We start from the raw sequence: 20,481 nt of genomic DNA on the forward strand, positions 1-20,481 counted from the left end.
TACATTGGAGGTCCCTTACCTCTTTGGGAAGAAAGACCCTTTACGTTAGGGGTCATTGGGAAGAATGTCCCTTACGTTGGCGGTCATTGGGAAGAATGTCCCTTATGTTGGCGGTCATTGGGAAGAAAGACCCTTTACGTTAGGGGTTATTGGGAAGAATGTCCCTTACGTTGGCGGTCATTGGGAAGAATGTCCCTTATGTTGGCGGTCATTGGGAAGAATGTCCCTTACGTTAGGGGTCAGTGGGAAGAATGTCCCTTATGTTGGCGGTCAGTGGGAAGAGTAACCTTTACATTGGCAGTAAGTGGGAAGAATTCCCCTATACGTTGGCGGACGGTGGGAAGAATGACCTTTACGTTGGTCTTTGGGAAGAATGTCCCTTATGTTGGCGGCTGGTGAGAAGAATGTCCCTTACGTTGGTCTTTGGGAGGACTATTTCTTATGTTGGTGGTCGGTGGAAAGAATGACGTTTACGTTGGCAGTAAGTGGGAAGAATGCTCCTTACATTGGTGGTCAGTGGGAAGAATGACCCTTACGTTGGCGGTCATTGGGAAGAATGACCCTTTCATTGGCAGTAAGTGGGAAGAATGCCCCTCATGTTGGCGGTTGGTGGGAAGAATGTTCCTTCCAATGGTTGTCATGAATACCCCCTTTACAGATTGCTACCCCCTACAGACTAATAAAAAGATCACTGGTATCATGCAGCTTGCTCTGCCAAGTGGCATGGGCTCCAGAACCAGGCAGGCACCATCAGATGTGAGGTCAATCAGCCAAAACTCACAGAAACCCTAACAACCTCTAGAGGAACTTTGGCAGAGAATGGCTCATCTGAACTACAGCTTACAAGCAAAGACATTCATAGATGTGGGGCCCATTCACAGCTAATTACAAAAATAAATTCTGATGGTCCACAAGGCTGACTGGAGATTAGAGATGGACAGGCCTTGCTCATCTATATAGTATTTACTGGCAGCTACCCAACATACAGAGTGTCAGGAAGGGGCTGTATATGAATGGTACATTTTCTATATAGTTTGTAGTAAATGAACGGACTGCCGACCTTTCACCCCACTATACCAGAGGGGATATCATTGTGGGCTCACAGGAACCAAATATAAACCTTTTTTCATTTTCTAACCTGCACTGAGTGGTGACAATGAGGACCACAGACACCTATACACCATGGCCTATGTGGCTGGGTATAGAGTACACAGAGGGGCCTATTTATTGCTTCCTAGTTCCTGACAATGGAGGGGGGGAGGGGGTTAGGCTTCCCAGCACTTAGTTCTGTCATCACTTTGCCTCGAGTTTCACAACTAACCAATAAACCACAAGTTGTAACACCGAATGTCGCGTGGTCTCGTGATGTCACAGGCACAACACAGCAAACCAATAATCATGCAGGCTCCATGAAGGTGTATATTCTATATTTACAGAAGAAACAATTTGTACACAAAGCTAATAAATATAAAAGGCCAGGTGGATGCCATCATCTTGTTGTCTGACAAGTCAGAGATCCGTGTCTGATGATAATCTGAGTGATTGTGATTGGATAGAGGTAGACGTGTGCTCACAATCTCCAGCAAGAGTTCCCACTTCTCCATGTGAGCCACTAAGTGTTTCCGACAGAACAGGACCCGGGAACAAGCCATGTTTTGGTAATCATATGGCACGGGAACCGGGAACAAGCCATGTTTTGGTAATCATATGGCACGGGAACCGGGAACAAGCCATGTTTTGGTAATCATATGGCACGGGAACCGGGAACAAGCCATGTTTTGGTCCATCTTATGGCACAGGAATTGGGAACGGGCCATGTTGGGTCATTAAAATTTGGCACAGGAATTGGGAACAGGCCATGCTGGGTGGAACACATGGCACAGGAATTGGGAACAGGCCATGCTGGGTCCATCACATAGCAAAGGAAATGGGAACAAGCCATGTTTTGGTCCATCTTATTGCACAGAAATTGGGAACAGGCCATGTTGGGTCCATAATTTGGCACATGAATTGGGAACAGGCCATGCCGGGTTGGTCACATGGCGCAGAATTGGGAAGAGGCCATGTTGGGTCCATAATGTGGCACAGGAATTGGGAACGGGCCATGTTGGGTTGGTCACATGGCACAGGAACTGGGAACGGGCCATGTTGGGTCCATCATATGGCGCAGAATTGGGAACGGGCCATGTTGGTCCAGTCACGTGGCACAGAGGTGAATGATCACACGGGCACAGTCGATGCCGTGCTCTGAGGCGTCACTTTACTAGGCCGACTTTTGTCCCTCAGAAGGCAGCTGCGTGTGCAGAGGTGGCAGGAGGCGCAGAAAGAGTTACAGCAAGGGATGAAGCGGCAGACGCTGATCCTCCATATAAACCAGCCCGGTGACCAGCAACACCAAAATAAGAGAGCCACGCCGACCACTAAGCCCAGGATGACGTACAAGTAGAGGAACGATCTTCTTTCTGAAACAAGAATACATGAAAGAGGGTTGATTACCATTAAGTACACCACATTCCCCACACTACGCACAGCACTGTGTATACAAGGGTAATGTACGGGGGGGGGATGTTTCACAAAAGAGGAAATATTGTTATGCCAAAGAGGACCACAAACATGAGACAACCCATCCATGCTCTGTGTGACGTCAGGATCCAGAGAACAGCTCATGTGGGGAGGACACTATAGACAGGAGACACCCAAGAACATTCCTCCTCTGTGCTCCCCAAACCCGGAGTACATTAAGTATGCAAATACTGACTTTACTCCAAGTCTGATCTGAGCCACCCCCCTCCCTCCTGGATCCCTTAATGCAGGTTGCTATGATGGTCTGTGGGATGAAGGGTGGCGTGTAAGAGCTCCAACTATCGCCTCCAATCACGTCATACTGGAGAAGCCTGAACTCACACATTGCCCCCTTATATCAGTTCCCCTGTATCCAGTGCCGAGACAAGGTCATCCAGCGTCCAGGGCAAAGACGCCAAATTGGGCCCCCCTTTCCCTTAGGGTTAGGGTCAGGGTGCCCCCTACCCCTGCAATAAACCATTGCGCCAGGGGCAGCCTCCCCTCCTGCCCACCCCTTGTCCCGGCCCTGCCTGTATCTTCTCCTGACAAGGTCACCTGAAAGCCACGGGTAGCCTCGTCTGTAGAACACACAGGTTCCCCTGACCTGATAGAAGTCTATGGGGACAGAGACAGACAATCCATCCATAAGGCTGGCATTATGTGTCTATCCTCTCTCTAGAGAACACCTATAGGATAGAGGAGAGGGTGAGGGGGGTACCTGTGTTTGATCCATGAGGCTGGACACTTTCTGGAAGAAGCAGTTTGCGGTTCCCGTCCCTCCCGCAGCTCAGGTTAGAAGAGGAGGTGGCCTGCAGGACGGTGGAAGTGGCTGGGCTGGTGGCCATGGCCTCTATGGGGGTCCTGGATTCCACCATTCCTGCAAAGTACAATCATACAACACACAGCTATCAGTGGCTTTCTAGGTAGAAGCACATGGTGTAATAAATATGTATGGTGTCCTGAATGATGTCCCCGGAGTCAGGACAAACCAAGATGAAGCTGGCCGGACAGAAATGAACTTTCCATGACTGAATATTCTATGTATCCCATCAATGGATGCAGAACTGACCAATGATATGGTGGGAAGTGACATCATAGGGGTCTTTGACCTGACTCGGTGACACTGAAGGTATAAATGGCAGGCATTACAGGTACATAAAACCAAACGTAACAGAAACACCATGGGGTGGATGTACTGAAGCTCCATTTACACTCGTACAACGTGTATTAGGTGCTGGGTATGGGGTCATGGTGGCCTGTGCTGGGTATGGGGTCATGGCGGCCTGTGCTGGGTATGGGGTCATGGCGGCCTGTGCTGGGTATGGGGTCATGGCGGCCTGTGCTGGTTATGGGGTCATGGCGGCCTGTGCTGGTTATGGGGTCATGGCGGCCTGTGCTGGGTATGGGGTCATGGCGGCCTGTGCTGGGTATGGGGTCATGGCGGCCTGTGCTGAGTATGGGGTCATGGCGGCCTGTGCTGGGTATGGGGTCATGGCGGCCTGTGCTGGGTATGGGGTCATGGCGGCCTGTGCTGGGTATGGGGTCATGGCGGCCTGTGCTGGTTATGGGGTCATGGCGGCCTGTGCTGGTTATGGGGTCATGGCGGCCTGTGCTGGTTATGGGGTCATGGCGGCCTGTGCTGGGCATGGGGTCATGGCGGCCACTTGGATCCCAATCAGACATGGATACTGGAATTAGAGGCGGAGCACTTACCCCTCCCCCCGTCTCGCTGGCAGTTTGCGGGAGGACTGGCGGACTGGTCGCTGCCGTCACCGCAGTTATCGATGTCCCGTTCATCACACACCAGGCTGGAGGGGATACACTTCCCATTGTGGCAGTAGAAGTACGGCTCCGGTCTGCACTCGGAGGTGTTGAATCCTGCGGGGAGGGGGAAGGGGGGAAGGATAGGTTATAAGGAGGGGAGTCCGGGGGGGGGCTTCACCAATATCTATGATTAGTCCTGGTATACCCCCTTCCACGTCCCGGAGCAACGCTGCACTTGGTGGTTATGCCGGCGTCGCCCCAGTACTGTTTTTTTTTTAGAGCAGGCGGTCGGCTTTTTCGTAATATAAATCCTAACCATTAACTAACCTACCCCCCCTTCCCCCACCACCACCTCCCGCGGCTTCCTTGGGCTCTCCCATTCCACCAGAAGACCAGAGCGACCAGCTGGCACCCCCACCTGACAAATCCCGGATCGGCTGTCTGCTATGGTAACCCAGAAGCGATGACCTGACATCACCTGCGGTTTCCCCGGATGTCAATGGCGCCATTTTCACCGTGTAGCGCTCGCTTTTGTTCCGGTGTCCTGTCAGAAAGCCGCTACCCATCAGAATATGCAACCGAAGCGACCATCTTGGGACACCCGCGCTCGTCCTCGTTAGAAGTTGGCAAGCGGACATCTTGCTTTTCACATTCATTTTTACCAGTAAACTCAGCTTATACGGCGACATACAAGGATTTAGAAGTCCATAACCCCGTTTTACGTTTAATTGTAAAATCAGCGGTGTTCTGTCACATTAGCAAACAGGTGAGATCAGCAGGCTCACCGCTGCTTTTATAATTCAACATCAAAACAGTGTGACGGATTTCTAAATCCTGTATTTGACCAGATAAGCTGAGTTTACTGTTCAAAATAACTGTGGAAAGCAAGACTGCCGTGGGTGTAGCAAGATGTCCGCTTGCCGACTTCTAACTCTCGGCTTACTGCGGACGAGTGCGGGGTGTACCAAGATGACCACAACGCAACGTCGATTCGGTTCCATATTCTGATGGGTAGCAGCTTTCTGATGGAACACCAGAGTTTCATCAGATTTGGGGACCCATCAGAATTTGTAATGGAAGTGATGTTCTGTCACCGCCATCTTGCTACACCCAGCACTCATCCACAGAAAGGATACACCGAGAAGGGGGCAAGCGGCCATCTTGTTACACCCACCGGAGTTTTGCATTTCACACTTATTTTTAACAGTAAACTGAGCTTATCTAGTGAAATACAGGATTCAGAAATCTGTCGGGCTGTTTCCATGTTGAATTATAAAAGCAGCGGTGTTCTGTCTGATTAGTAACCTGTGAGATCAGCAGGCTCGCCACCGCTTTTAAAATTCAACATCTAAACAGTCCGACAGGTTTCTAAATTCTACAGAAACAGGCTTCCTCTTCTCTGATTGTAAAGTATGAAATCCCCCCGGGGGGGGGGGGGGGGGTCCTTACCGATCCGGAAGGAGGTGAAGTCTCCCACAAAGTCCACTCTGGGTTGCTGGCCCCGGGTGACCAGGCGAAGGGTCAGGTAGTTGCCGGTGGACAGGACCGGCCGGGGGAGGGTCTTTCCACATAGCGGGGTGCCCAGAGGTTCCGCATGGAGGTCTTTTCCGTCATAGAACTGGACGTAGGAGCCGGCATTACAGGGGTCACTGACAGATCCAGGGGGGCCGGGGGTCTCCAGAGAGGGCGGAGCGTGGGCACTGCTGTTCTGCCCCGGGCTCCTCATATTGGACATTCGCAGGAGGCTGTACACCAGGAAGAACCGGAACTGGAACTGGACCTTGTCCTTCGGAGTGGCAGCTTCCATGGTGAGCCGGCAGTCCGTCCCCACCGACACAAAGTAATATTTCCTGGAGTCCGCGTGAGAATTCACTATCATCCCGTCCCCTTTAATTATCTGACCGCAGAAATCCACCATATTCCCTGCCAGAGAGAAAGGAAACCGGTCATACCTGCACCACAGGAGCTTACACTCTAATGTCCCCTCCCCCACAGTCACACACTATTATTATTATACATTTATATAGCTCTGACATATACCTCAGCGCTGTACAGAGATCACTGAGCCAATCACATCTGTCTCTGTACCAGAGGAGATTACACTCTAATGTCCCCTCCCCCACAGTCACACACTATTATTATTATACATTTATATAGCTCTGACATATACCGCAGTGCTGTACCGAGATCACTGAGCCAATCACATCAGTCTCTGTACCAGAGGAGATTACACTCTAATGTCCCCTCCCCCCACAGTCACATCAGTCTCTGTACAGAGGAGCTTACACTCTAATGTCCCCTCTCCCCACAGTCACATCAGTCTCTGTACAGAGGAGCTTACACTCTAATGTCCCCTCCCCCCACAGTCACATCAGTCTCTGTACAGAGGAGCTTACACTCTAATGTCCCCTTCCCCCACAGTCACATCAGTCTCTGTACAGAGGAGCTTACACTCTAATGTCCCCTTCCCCCACAGTCACATCAGTCTCTGTACAGAGGAGCTTACACTCTAATGTCCCCCCCCACAGTCACATCAGTCTCTGTACAGAGGAGCTTACACTCTAATGTCCCCTCCCCCACAGTTACATCAGTCTCTGTACAGAGGAGCTTACACTCTAATGTCCCCTCCCCCCACAGTCACATCAGTCTCTGTACAGAGGAGCTTACACTCTAATGTCCCCTCCCCCACAGTCACATCAGTCTCTGTACAGAGGAGCTTACACTCTAATGTCCCCTCCCCCACAGTCACATCAGTCTCTGTACAGAGGAGCTTACACTCTAATGTCCCCTCCCCCCACAGTCACATCAGTCTCTGTACAGAGGAGCTTACACTCTAATGTCCCCTCCACCGCACAGTCACATCAGTCTCTGTACAGAGGAGCTTACACTCTAATGTCCCCTCCCCCCACAATCACATCAGTCTCTGTACAGAGGAGCTTACACTCTAATGTCCCCTCCCCCCACAGTCACATCAGTCTCTGTACAGAGGAGCTTACACTCTAATGTCCCCTCCCCCCACAATCACATCAGTCTCTGTACAGAGGAGCTTACACTCTAATGTCCCCTCCCCCCACAGTCACACACTATTATTATTATACATTTACAGTATCTGACAAAAGTGAGTACACCCCTCAGTCACATTTTATCCAGATACACCACATCCACAGACATTTCCTTATTAAAGCAGGTGAGTGTTGGAGACTGTTGAGGTGGAGATCACGTCTGGTGAAAGATCTTGAATGTCATCAGTGGAGATGATATCCTATGGTTGAAGGGAGAGAGGTGTACAGGATGCAAAGAGCTTTTAGTAGGCCAAGTGAAAGACTAATTTAGTTTGGTGACAAGCCTACCTATCGTCTGAGGCCATGGCTTTGAGGTTATGCTGATATCGTCACCAGCAAAGAGTCGTGAGTTCAAATCCTCAGAGGACCACCCTTCAGACTTCTTTATTGAACATGTATGCAGCAGTTAAGATTGTACCCAGTGGTTCAAGAGAATGGCCGGGTAAAACTCAATTTTTTGCAGATGGGAATTATTTATCAGAGGGGAATATTTATCCACTAGTCACATGGTATTCCATGAAATTAAAGGTGTAATTCTGAGGCACCACTTCCATCTGAGGCACCACTTCCATCTGAGGCAGTAGCTTTGTATGTAAGACACTGCACTAGCGAGTAACACAGTTGTAAGTTCAAATCCCTAGGTGACCGTCCTTTCAGATTCATTTATGAAACTTATGGACTTATCCTTTCCTATTAATCACTATGGATTATTGAACAGTTGCGTGCTCCGTGGTTCATGGCAGTGGACATTTGAAAGTACAGTTTTACTAAATTGGAATTTCCCGTAGAGTGTAGACCAAGTGGCAGACTAGTCTAGGGTCTGATGTTTGCAATTTAGTAAAATATTCAAATATTAAGCTCCTAGTCGTGTGCTATTTCATGATATTAAAGCTCTCGTTTTAATCCACACCCCCCCACTATGACGATGGTCCGGCATGTATGTCGCTGATCTCACAAACCACGAGGATGCAGGTTCAAATCCTCCAGCAGCCGCCTCTTCATTATTCATTTATTGAAGTTAGGAAATCCGAAGAAGCCCATAATAACCAATAAACTTTCAGACTAGGTATTATTACCTTGTGGTTGCTTTAGGTTATTGTACTTTGCAAGCAGCAATGAAGATAATGATTCAGGTAACGTATTCTTGAAAATAGAGTTTTATCAGATTGGAATATCCTTTGGAAGGTTAACTGGGCGATTCATTTTTGTTAGATGATGGCAATTTAGTACAATATTTGAACTTTAATACACTGATCATATTTTATGTCCTGATATTACAACTCTGGTTTGGGGGACAACCCCCTCATCTGAGACTATAGCCTTGCAGGTATGTGGGTTGATCTCTCAAACAACGTGGCTGTGAGTTCAAATCCAGAGGTGGTCAGCTTTCCAGATTTATTTATTAAAGTTGTACAAACTGCTGAAACCAATAGCAACCAATCTTCTTTTGAATCCTCTGCATATCGGTTGCTATGGGTTACTACACTTTGCAGGGTGAATCTTGGTTGAATTTAGGGTGTATAAGCACTGCTGGCAGACTTGTACATCCAGGTCTGTGGTGCAGTATGTAGGGCAACGTGTGTGGAATTTGAAGGCCGTGGGTTTGATTCCCAAAGCAGACCAAACCGGTGTCTACTCAGAGCTGTTTGGGGTGGAACAGCATCTTGGTGGCAAAGAGGTGTCCCTGTGTGATGAGAGGTCGAGGAGCAGACCTTCTCACTATGTAACAAGCAACCATGTGAATGAAGCCTCCATAAGATCCAGCCATGTGACCTTGGCACCACAATGAAATGCATTCCAGCTATGTAACCATCAAGTGGGCAACCTTGACCATGAATGAAGTCTCAACACCATGAGCACCAGCCATGTAACCATCAAGTGGGCAACCTTGACCATGAATGAAGTCTCAACACCATGAGCACCAGCCATGTAACCATCAAGTGGGTGACCTTGGCACCATGTAAGCAATGCCTCGGTGAAAAGCATTCCAGCCATGTAGTGGGTGACCTTGACACCATGTGAAAGAAGCCTCAATGGACCATCAAATGGGTGTCCATGAAAGCTTGGGAACAAAGGGGTACTTGAAGAAAGAAAGCACAGGAGTGGGTACAATGGGTGGTGGAAGAAGCTCAAAGATTACCAAGGAAACCAATTTTTTTTTTTGACACTTTAGCAATGAATCTCACATTTTTTAACAACATGCCCTTCTCCTTCACAGTATTCCTGCCCCAGGTCTTGGTATCACAGGCTCACTCAAGTCCAACCAATGGTGGTCCGCACCACCAACTTAATCAAGTCCTGACCACTTCATTGCAGTACAATTTCATCCACACAACCCCCAAGGTCTTGGGGCTATCTTTGCTCACTCATGGGAATCGAACCTACAGCCCTCTGATTCAACCATTCAGGAGCTTACATGCTGCGCCACGGAACCTGCAGACAGCAGAAGAAGTTGCTAATGCCCCTATATCATGGATCTACACTCTCTAAGCCTTTGAAACCTAAAACTAGGAGCAGATCAGAGATTCAAACCAAGAAATCCAGGGCTGGCCACATTCCACAGCAGCACACCAACACCACGCACCACACCAACACCACGCACCACAGGCTCTAGCCGACAATGCGGCTTCTCTGCGGAACTATATACTGAAGATAACAGGATGAGAACAACAGAAACAAATTTAGTGGCCCACAAAACACTTTATAGTTACCACATAAAATTCGAACTAAGAAAACCAGGGCTTTCAGCATTCAACAGCAACACACCAACACCACGCGCCACACCACGCCAACACCACGCGCCACAGGCTCTGCCCAGCAATCCAGCTTCTCTGTAGAACTATATACCAAATACGACATTGATGAGAACAATTGAAAAACATTTGGTGGCTCGTGAAACACAGAAGTGGGGTATCCTGCATGAAGATTTGAACACACGACCTTTAAGCTACAAGACAAGCGCTCTACAGATTGAGCTACAACAAGAGCGCACAGTCATATGTTCTGGAGACCTTCCTATATTCCGGGACGTCATAAATGCCGCACTCATTTTATTGGGCACATATCAGTGCTGGGTTAGAGATTCACTAAGGTAAGGGTTACAGCCTCCAAAATTAGACGCCAGTGGTGACCACCATTTCTTTTTATTCTGCCAGGTTATCTTTATGGGTACAGGATCAGTTAGAAGGCATCTACATGGGCATTGGCTGCAAAGCACATCCAGAAGCTGAGTTGATTTTGGCCAACCAGACTGAGTTTCTATTGCTCCCCTGGCAGAAAGCTATTGGCACAAGTGCCGAGCCCAGGCCAATAAATGTACCGTATGTGACGTTCAGATGAACACAGCACTCTGCAATGTCTGAGGAACATATAGGCTATCCAATCTGACGCTCTGTGCTTTGCAAGCGCTGAGAAGTTAACCCCTTCAATATCCGGCACTTTAACCCCCTTCCTGCCCAGGCCAATTTTTAGTTTTCAGAGATGTCACACTTTGAATGACAATTGCGCGGTCATGTGACAATGTACCCATATGACATTTTTTTTTCTGGGTGGGATGAACAGAAAATCGTCCCTTCAGATCATACCTGTAAGCCCCCCCCTGGAGTGTGTCCCCCCAGATCATACTTGTAAGCTCCCCTGGAGTGTGTCCCCCCAGAACATACCTGTAAGCCCCCCGGAGTGGGATAAACAGGAAAGTGTCCCCTCAGATCATACCTGTAAGCCCCCCCCTGGAGTGTGTCCCCTCAGATCATACTTGTAAGCTCCCCTGGAGTGTGTCCCCCCAGAACATACCTGTAAGCCCCCCCAGAGTGTGTCCCCCCAGATCATACTTGTAAGCTCCCCTGGAGTGTGTCCCCTCAGATCATACCTGTAAGCCCCCCGGAGTGAGATGAACAGGAAAGTGTCCCCCCAGATCATACCTTTAAGCCTCACTGGAGTGGGATGAATAGGAAATTGCCCCCCAGATGATACCTGTAAGCCCCCTGGACTGGGATGAGCAGAAAAAAATTGTCCCCCCAGATCATACCTGTAAGCCCCCCGGAGTGGGATGAACAAAAAAAGGTCCTCTCAAGATCATACCTGTAAGCCCCCCCCCCCCCGAGTGAGATGAACAGGAAAGTGTCCCCCCCAGATCATACCTGTAAGCCCCCCAGAAAGTGTCCCCTCAGATCATACCTTTAAGCCCCCCGGAGTGTGTCCCCTCAGATCATACTGGTAAGCCCCCCCCGGAGTGTGTCCCCTCAGATCATATTGGTAAGCCCCCCCGGAGTGTGTCCCCGCAGATCATACCTGTAAGCCCCCCCGGAGTGTGTCCCCTCAGATCATACCTTTAAGCCCCCCGGAGTGTGTCCCCGCAGATCATACCTGTAAGCCCCCCCGGAGTGTGTCCCCTTTAGATCATATCGGTAAGCCCCCCGGAGTGTGTCCCCTCAGCTCATACCTGTAAGCCCCCTCCGGAGTGTGTCCCCTCAGATCATACCTGTAAGCCCCCCCGGAGTGTGTCCCCTCAGATCATACCTGTAAGCCCCCCCGGAGTGTGTCCCCTCAGATCATACCGGTAAGCCCCCCACAGTGAGTCCCCTCAGATCATACCTGTAAGCCCCCCCGGAGTGTGTCCCCTCAGATCATACCTGTAAGCCCCCCCGGAGTGTGTCCCCTCAGATCATACCGGTAAGCCCCCCACAGTGAGTCCCCTCAGATCATACCTGTAAGCCCCCCCCGGAGTGTGTCCCCTCAGATCATACCTGTAAGCCCCCCCGGAGTGTGTCCCCTCAGATCATACCTGTAAGCCCCCCCGGAGTGTGTCCCCTCAGATCATACCTGTAAGCCCCCCCGGAGTGTGTCCCCTCAGATCATACCGGTAAGCCCCCCACAGTGAGTCCCCTCAGATCATACCTGTAAGCCCCCCCCGGAGTGTGTCCCCTCAGATCATACCTGTAAGCCCCCCGGAGTGTGTCCCCTCAGATCATACCTGTAAGCCCCCCACAGTGAGTCCCCTCAGATCATACCTGTAAGCCTCCCGGAGTGTGTCCCCTCAGATCATACCGGTAAGCCCCCCGGAGTGTGTCCCCTCAGATCATACCAGTAAGCCCCCCCCCCCGGAGTGTGTCCCCGCCGATCATACCTGTAATCCCCCCCGGAGTGTGTCCCCTCAGATCATACCTGTAAGCCCCCCCTGGAGTGTGTCCCCTCAGATCATACCGGTAAGCCCCCCGGAGTGTGTCCCCGCAGATCATACCTGTAATCCCCCCCCCCCAGAGTGTGTCCCCTCAGATCATACTGGTAAGCCCCCCCCGGAGTGTGTCCCCTCAGATCATACTGGTAAGCCCCCCCGGAGTGTGTCCCCTCAGATCATACCTTTAAGCCCCCCGGAGTGTGTCCCCGCAGATCATACCTGTAAGCCCCCCCGGAGTGTGTCCCCTCAGATCATACCTGTAAGCCCCCTCCGGAGTGTGTCCCCTCAGATCATACCTGTAAGCCCCCCCGGAGTGTGTCCCCTCAGATCATACCTGTAAGCCCCCCCGGAGTGTGTCCCCTCAGATCATACCGGTAAGCCCCCCACAGTGAGTCCCCTCAGATCATACCTGTAAGCCCCCCCCCGGAGTGTGTCCCCTCAGATCATACCTGTAAGCCCCCCCGGAGTGTGTCCCCTCAGATCATACCGGTAAGCCCCCCACAGTGAGTCCCCTCAGATCATACCTGTAAGCCCCCCCCCCGGAGTGTGTCCCCTCAGATCATACCTGTAAGCCCCCCGGAGTGTGTCCCCTCAGATCATACCTGTAAGCCCCCCCGGAGTGTGTCCCCTCAGATCATACCTGTAAGCCCCCTCCGGAGTGTGTCCCCTCAGATCATACCTGTAAGCCCCCCCGGAGTGTGTCCCCTCAGATCATACCTGTAAGCCCCCCCGGAGTGTGTCCCCTCAGATCATACCGGTAAGCCCCCCACAGTGAGTCCCCTCAGATCATACCTGTAAGCCCCCCCCCGGAGTGTGTCCCCTCAGATCATACCTGTAAGCCCCCCCGGAGTGTGTCCCCTCAGATCATACCGGTAAGCCCCCCACAGTGAGTCCCCTCAGATCATACCTGTAAGCCCCCCCCCCGGAGTGTGTCCCCTCAGATCATACCTGTAAGCCCCCCGGAGTGTGTCCCCTCAGATCATACCTGTAAGCCCCCCGGAGTGTGTCCCCTCAGATCATACCGGTAAGCCCCCCACAGTGAGTCCCCTCAGATCATACCTGTAAGCCCCCCCCCCGGAGTGTGTCCCCTCAGATCATACCTGTAAGCCCCCCGGAGTGTGTCCCCTCAGATCATACCTGTAAGCCTCCCACAGTGAGTCCCCTCAGATCATACCTGTAAGCCCCCCACAGTGAGTCCCCTCAGATCATACCTGTAAGCCCCCCGGAGTGTGTCCCCTCAGATCATACCGGTAAGCCCCCCGGAGTATACAAAAGGGGCTCCTGCGCTCTATGGCAAAAAAAATGGAAGATAGCAAAAGGAATGTTCTAGCAGGAGCAGCAAACACTCTATGAGTGAACTCTCAATATTAAAGACAAAAAGCAGGGGAGGAGGGGTGTGTTGCGCTTCCTAAGTACCAACAAAACGCTTACAATAAATATAAATCACATAGTATAAAAAACTTATAAATAATTCATAAAGTGTTCAGTGAGCAGTGCTTAAAACTTAAAGGGTGTATTAGATTAAACAACTAATGTATAGTGTTCATATGTATTATTCCTGTGTCCTAAAATAAGCAGAAACAGTGCTTAAGACCATAAAGTGCATGAATTAAAGTAAAATAGACATCTGTGATATCAATGCAGCAAAGTAATAGAAAGGGTATATGTGATAATTTAAGTGATCAAAAAACATATAAACACATAAAATCGGTGATCTAAAATGTGTAGAGAAAACACAAGGAATGTCTCAATTACATTCCTTAAAAAAATTAAAATTAGCAGCAAAAAACGTGAATTTCAATAAAGTGTCCCATACACAGTTCAATCATGCAATTTTCGATGTGATTTCACAACCGCAAAAAAAGTGCAATGTGCCGGGGCAACTCTCCTCCAACGGTGTTCCGTGCCAGTGCTGGTTATATTAAACAATTACCTTGCAGCTGCAAGGTATGCAGCAAAACAGCAAATATTGCAGGGAAGACTCAGGGGGGTCAGCGGGGCTGTGGATTGGAGCTTCTAACGATGCCGTTCACCCTTGTAGTTGTGGCCAGTGTAGCAATGCTCAAAACAACAAGTAAAGGAGAGCCTCCATGGTGTAGTATTTCAGTCAAATATTTTATTAAAATAGCTAAAATTACTCACATAGAGGAACGAGTAAACGAACACACAGCTTAACAGATCTGAACGATTTCCTTAGATACAGACGTCACTTCCGTTCTCCTACGCGTTACGTCTCGTATGGACTTCAACTGGGATACTTGTGAAAGGGACGGAAGTGCTTTTAAGTGTACTGGGCGGACATACGTCCGCCCACAATTAGCATAACTAAACGTACGATCAAGGAAGATGGGGAACGCACGTCCGCCCACTATTTACATAACTGGACGTACGATCGAGAAAGACGGGGAAACAGTCGGAACGCCCATTATTGGCATGGTTAGGGCATGTGTTAGAGGAGCGAGCCAATTGCGCGGGTGTATCCGACTTTATGTTTAACACTACAGTCCGTTCGAAATGTTTCATTAGAGCGGATCCATGTAGTGTAGATAAGGGAAAAAACCGAACGGCCAGACATAGATTACTTAGAGAAAAACGGTCTAATTATATGGAGCCCCTAATTAAAACGTGCTTTGGGAGGAACGATATATGTGCAAACACGATGTCCCTCCACATCCAATATTGGAAAACGGAACATGTGCTCTATATTCACATATATAAATAACAGCCATTTTCTCAAAGCCCTCGGATAGCAATGAGGAGCGGCCATTGTTTTGATGGCAACTTAATACTAGCACGGGGTGCGGCCTTAAATTTGATTATATAGGAATGTTTCTTACTTTATAGAATGCCAGAAAACATCACACCTGGCAGTAGTAAGTTTCTTACTTTTTAAGATGCCGGAGGACATCACAGATGGCAGTAACAAGTCGTTAGTGTCCGACAATCATTTCTAGACACCCAAATATGTGCATATGTACACCTAGATGGGGCAATTATGTATATATATGTATATATATATATATGCATATGTACATATGTAAAAATATGCATACATATAAATAAACACAATTAAGCGATAAAGACCAGAGAAAATATACCAAACCAATAAAATTAGTTAAAAAAACTAGTTAAAAAAACAGACTTTTAAAAGAGGCACAGTCCCATATTAAAAAATATATATATACATATAAAAAATATATATATATCTATAGATAAAAGGATCGCGGAAATGACGTGTGTATTGACAACATAATCAGCTAGAAGTATCTAAACACTAAGTCAATATCTATAGAAGTTAAATTTAATATAAAACGAAGTTACGCGAATTGAAACTAAAAAATAGATAAAAGTCGAGATTTCAAAAATTAGTTAAAATTCAGTGAACAAAACGGGAGGTGGAATAAAAGGCACTAAAAATTACTGATAAAACAGTTCAGGTCGAACTCAATATTCAATCCTCTAGGGGCAAAAGTATCAAGGGTGAATATCCACTTTGACTCTATTTGGCTCAAAGTCCTTACTTTATGTCCACCCCTCCAATGTTTGACATAAGGGGTGATGCCCCAGAATTTTAAATCTTTGGGGTCTTTTTTGTGGTGAACAGCAAAGTGCTTGGAGACACTATGCTTATCATAACCCTTTTGAATGTTCTGTATATGCTCCTTGAGCCTAATCCTTAAAGGTCTCTTTGTGCGGCCAACATATTGTAGGCCGCAGCTACATTCAAGAGCGTATACAGCACCTTCCGTATTACAGCATATAAAGTCTCTAATTTTGTATGCGTTACCAGTACTTGTGGACGAAAATTCGAAGACTTTTGTAGGTTTACTTGCCCTTGTGCATGCATAGCACCTCTTACATGGGTAAAACCCCTTACCCGTGAAAAACGTGTAGTTATTCCCGGGGGGGTCTGGTATATTTTTTACCAACATATCCCTTAGGGTTGGGGCACGTCTATATGTGAAATGTGGTCTTGAAGGTAAAACTTCATGTAAGTCCTTATCATTCAATAGAATGTGCCAATGTCTTTTTATTATTTTTTCTATACTTTTATATTGGCTGTTATAGTCAAGAATTATTCTTCCTTCTTTCGATTTCTTGTTTTTACTTTTATCTAGTTCAATACTCTTTTCTTTCTCTTTGAGGAGGTTCCGGCGATCCATATTCTTAACTTCTGTTATTTTTTCCAGGATTACGTTCTTGTCATAGCCTTTATCGCAGAATCTCTGACCCATAGAGCTAGCCTGCTCCAAGAATACATCTTCTTTACTGCAATTTCTCCTCAGTCTCATAAACTGGCCTTTAGGAATGTTAAAAAGCCAGTTATGATGGTGACAACTTGTGACTGGGAGATAACTGTTTTTGTCGACGCTTTTGAAGTGCGTTTTAGTCTGCAGTTTGCCATCTTCTTGTATAATTGTCAGGTCCAGGAACGTTATTTCTTTTTCGTCTGTGTTCCACGTCAACGTTATATTTAAATCGTTGAGGTTCAGCCTCTGTTGAAATTCGTTCAGACTAGCGCTACTTCCTTTCCACAGCACTATTATGTCGTCGATGTATCGTCTGTACATTATCAGTTCACACGGTGTGTCAGAGAAAACTGCGTTTTCCTCCCATTTCGCCATAAACAATCCGGCGACACTCGGGGCAAACTTTGCGCCCATTGCGACGCCTGTCGCTTGGTGGTAAAACTTTCGATCGAACCAGAAATAGTTGTTCTTTAAACAAAAATCAAGGCATTTGACTATAAACTTTCTTTGAAAGCAGGCAAGTTGGGAATGTCTTCTTAGGCCCCATTTCACACCTTCACAAGCCTCGTGGTGGGGGATTATGGTATAAAGCGAGGTCACATCTGCAGTCGCTAAAATAAACGGGCCGTCATTCGAAAATTCTCCCAAGATTTGTAAAACATGTTTTGTATCTTGAAGCCCCCCGGAGTGTGTCCCCTCAGATCATACCAGTAAGCCCCCCCCCCGGAGTGTGTCCCCGCCGATCATACCTGTAATCCCCCCCGGAGTGTGTCCCCTCAGATCATACATGTAAGCCCCCCCTGGAGTGTGTCCCCTCAGATCATACATGTAAGCCCCCCCTGGAGTGTGTCCCCTCAGATCATACCGGTAAGCCCCCCGGAGTGTGTCCCCGCAGATCATACCTGTAATCCCCCCCCCCCAGAGTGTGTCCCCTCAGATCATACCTGTAAGCCCCCCGGAGTGTGTCCCCTCAGATCATACCTGTAATCCCCCCGGAGTGTGTCCCCTCAGATCATACCTGTAAGCCCCCCCGGAGTGTGTCCCCTCAGATCATACCTGTAATCCCCCCCCCCAGAGTGTGTCCCCTCAGATCATACCTGTAAGCCCCCCCGGAGTGTGTCCCCTCAGATCATACCGGTAAGCCCCCCCGGAGTGTGTCCCCTCAGATCATACCAGTAAGCCCCCCCCGGAGTGGGATGAAGAGACAATACAAGTGAATGACTCCACCAAGGAAACACACTAAAGACCAGACAAACCTTCCCAAAGCCGGAGGAGAACCATGAATAGAAATCGGATGGGAAGATCCGATGAACACAATCCTGCAACCTCCAGAATGAGCGGCGGCTCCGCACAGCCTCAAATATTAAATACGGCCCGACAACAACATATCATCAATCACCCCCCCCCCATCCCCCAACCCGGCTCAGTTCCAGTCACCTACCTGTTTCTAGGGGGTAGGCTGCCCCGACCATTAAACTCATGACTACAAACACTGGTGACAGCGGTCGTAAAGTCTTCCCCTTCCTCACAGCCATGTCTACATTCCTTTCTCAGTGCCGGTGATCTGCGGCGGAGGATCAGGACCCCTCCGGTATTGGGGGGTAACAGCTGGGCGTTGGGGGGGCGCTCTGACACCCTTCACTTCCAGTAAGTAAACTTTGTGTCTCCTCGGCGCCCCTCACCACTTCTCTGGATGAAGGTTTCTGTTGGTCTTGTGTCCACAATGACTTGTCGAGGTCGGCTATTGTCTGTGGCCGGGGCGGCTTTGTGTCTCCCGGTATCCATGACGACGATGAGAGTTTGATGGAGCGCAGGGTGATAAACAATGTACCACCCTATTTAGGAGCGGGGGTCTGTCATCCTTTCATTACTTCTGTCTTCTGACTGCTGTCTGATAGGAGACGGGATGAATCATCTCCAGACGGGCCGAGGGGATCGGAATTCTCCGGATGGGCCGAGGGGATCGGGATTCTCCGGACGGGCCGAGGGGATCGGGATTCTCCGGACGGGCCGAGGGGATCGGGATTCTCCGGACGGGCCGAGGGGATCGGAATTCTCCGGATGGGCCGAGGGGATCGGAATTCTCCCGATGGGCCGAGGGGATCGGGATTCTCCGGATGGGCCGAGGGGATCGGAATTCTCCGGACGGGCCGAGGGGATCGGAATTCTCCGGACGGGCCGAGGGGATCGAAATTCTCCGGACAGGCCGACGGGATCGAAATTCTCCGGACGGGCCGACGGGATCGAAATTCTCCGGACGGGCCGACGGGATCGAAATTCTCCGGACGGGCCGACGGGATCGAAATTCTCCGGATGGGCCGAGGGGATCGGAATTCTCCGGACAGGCCGAGGGGATCGAAATTCTCCGGATGGGCCGAGGGGATCGGAATTCTCCGGATGGGCCGAGGGGATCGGAATTCTCCGGACGGGCCGAGGGGAATCGGAATTCTCCGGACAGGCCGAGGGGATCGGAATTCTCCGGACAGGCCGAGGGGATCGGAATTCTCCGGACAGGCCGAGGGGATCGAAATTCTCCGGATGGGCCGAGGGGATCGGAATTCTCCGGACGGGCCGAGGGGAATCGGAATTCTCCGGATGGGCCGAGGGGATCGGAATTCTCCGGATGGGCCGAGGGGATCGGAATTCTCCGGACGGGCCGAGGGGATCGGAATTCTCCGGATGGGCCGAGGGGATCGGAATTCTCCGGAATTCGCCGAGGGGATCGGAATTCTCCGGATGGGCCGAGGGGATCGAAATTCTCCGGATGGGCCGAGGGGATCGGAATTCTCTGAATGGGCCGAGGGGATCAGAATTCTCCGGACAGGCCGAGGGGAATCGGAATATAACGGCACGATGCTGGTGAAGGTCCCCGCTGACCGGTGACACAAACAAGACCGCTGTATACTAGGGATGCACCGATCTATATCGACCTCTCATGCGAGTCGAAAACCGCATCAAAAATGCAACACGGTGCGTTTTTAATTTGTTTCAATGGGGAGGCGCTTTTTTTTTTTGAACTGACCAAATAGGCACCAAAAAATGTGGCAAGCAGGATTTTTAACATCGCAACGGACCATTCTGAAGATATACTGTATATCACAGAAGTAAGTACACCCCTCAGTGACATTTCTTCTCTCTTTTCATGTGACAACACTGAAGAAATGACACTTGTCTACAATGTAAAGTAGTGAGTGTACAGCTTGTATAACAGTGTAAATTTCCTGTCCCCTCAAAATAACTCAACACACAGCCATTAATGTCTAAACCGCTGGCAACAAAAGTCAGGACACCCCTAAGGGAAAATCTCCAAATTGGGCCCAATTAGCCATTTTCCCTCCCCGGTGTCATGTGACTCGTTAGTGTTACAAGGTCTCAGGTGTGAATGGGGAGCAGGTGTTTTAAATTTGATGTTATCACTCTCACTCTCTCATACTGGTCACTGGAAGTACAACATGGCACCTCATGGCAAAGAACTCTCTGAGGATCTGAAGATAAGAATTGTTGCTCTACATAAAGATGGCCTAGGCTATAAGAAGATTGCCAAGACCCTGAAACTGAGCTGCAGCACGGTGGCCAAGACCATACAGCGGTATAACAGGACAGGTTCCCCTCAGAACAGGCCTCGCCATGGTCCACCAAAGAAGTTGAGGTCACGTGCTCAGCGTCA

General features: G+C 49.4%; 1 protein-coding gene across 1 annotated transcript; it reads right to left on the reverse strand.

The window, feature by feature from the left end:
* Positions 1-1,410: 1,410 nt before the first annotated feature.
* On the reverse strand, positions 1,411-18,846 carry LDLRAD2 (low density lipoprotein receptor class A domain containing 2). Its single transcript, XM_077465259.1, has 5 exons — positions 18,256-18,846; positions 5,776-6,249; positions 4,276-4,440; positions 3,281-3,439; positions 1,411-2,462 (listed from the first exon to the last, which is right to left on the reverse strand). Exons 1-5 carry the CDS (start codon positions 18,347-18,349, stop codon positions 2,221-2,223), a joined length of 1,134 nt encoding a protein of 377 aa, XP_077321385.1. The 5' UTR covers positions 18,350-18,846; the 3' UTR covers positions 1,411-2,220.
* Between the last annotated feature and the right edge of the window lie 1,635 nt (positions 18,847-20,481).

Source organism: Lithobates pipiens, unplaced genomic scaffold (genome assembly GCF_037356315.1).
Source record: "Lithobates pipiens isolate NorthernLeopardFrog02 unplaced genomic scaffold, aLitPip1_a1.2 Scaffold_344, whole genome shotgun sequence".
NCBI lineage: Eukaryota > Metazoa > Chordata > Amphibia > Anura > Ranidae > Lithobates > Lithobates pipiens.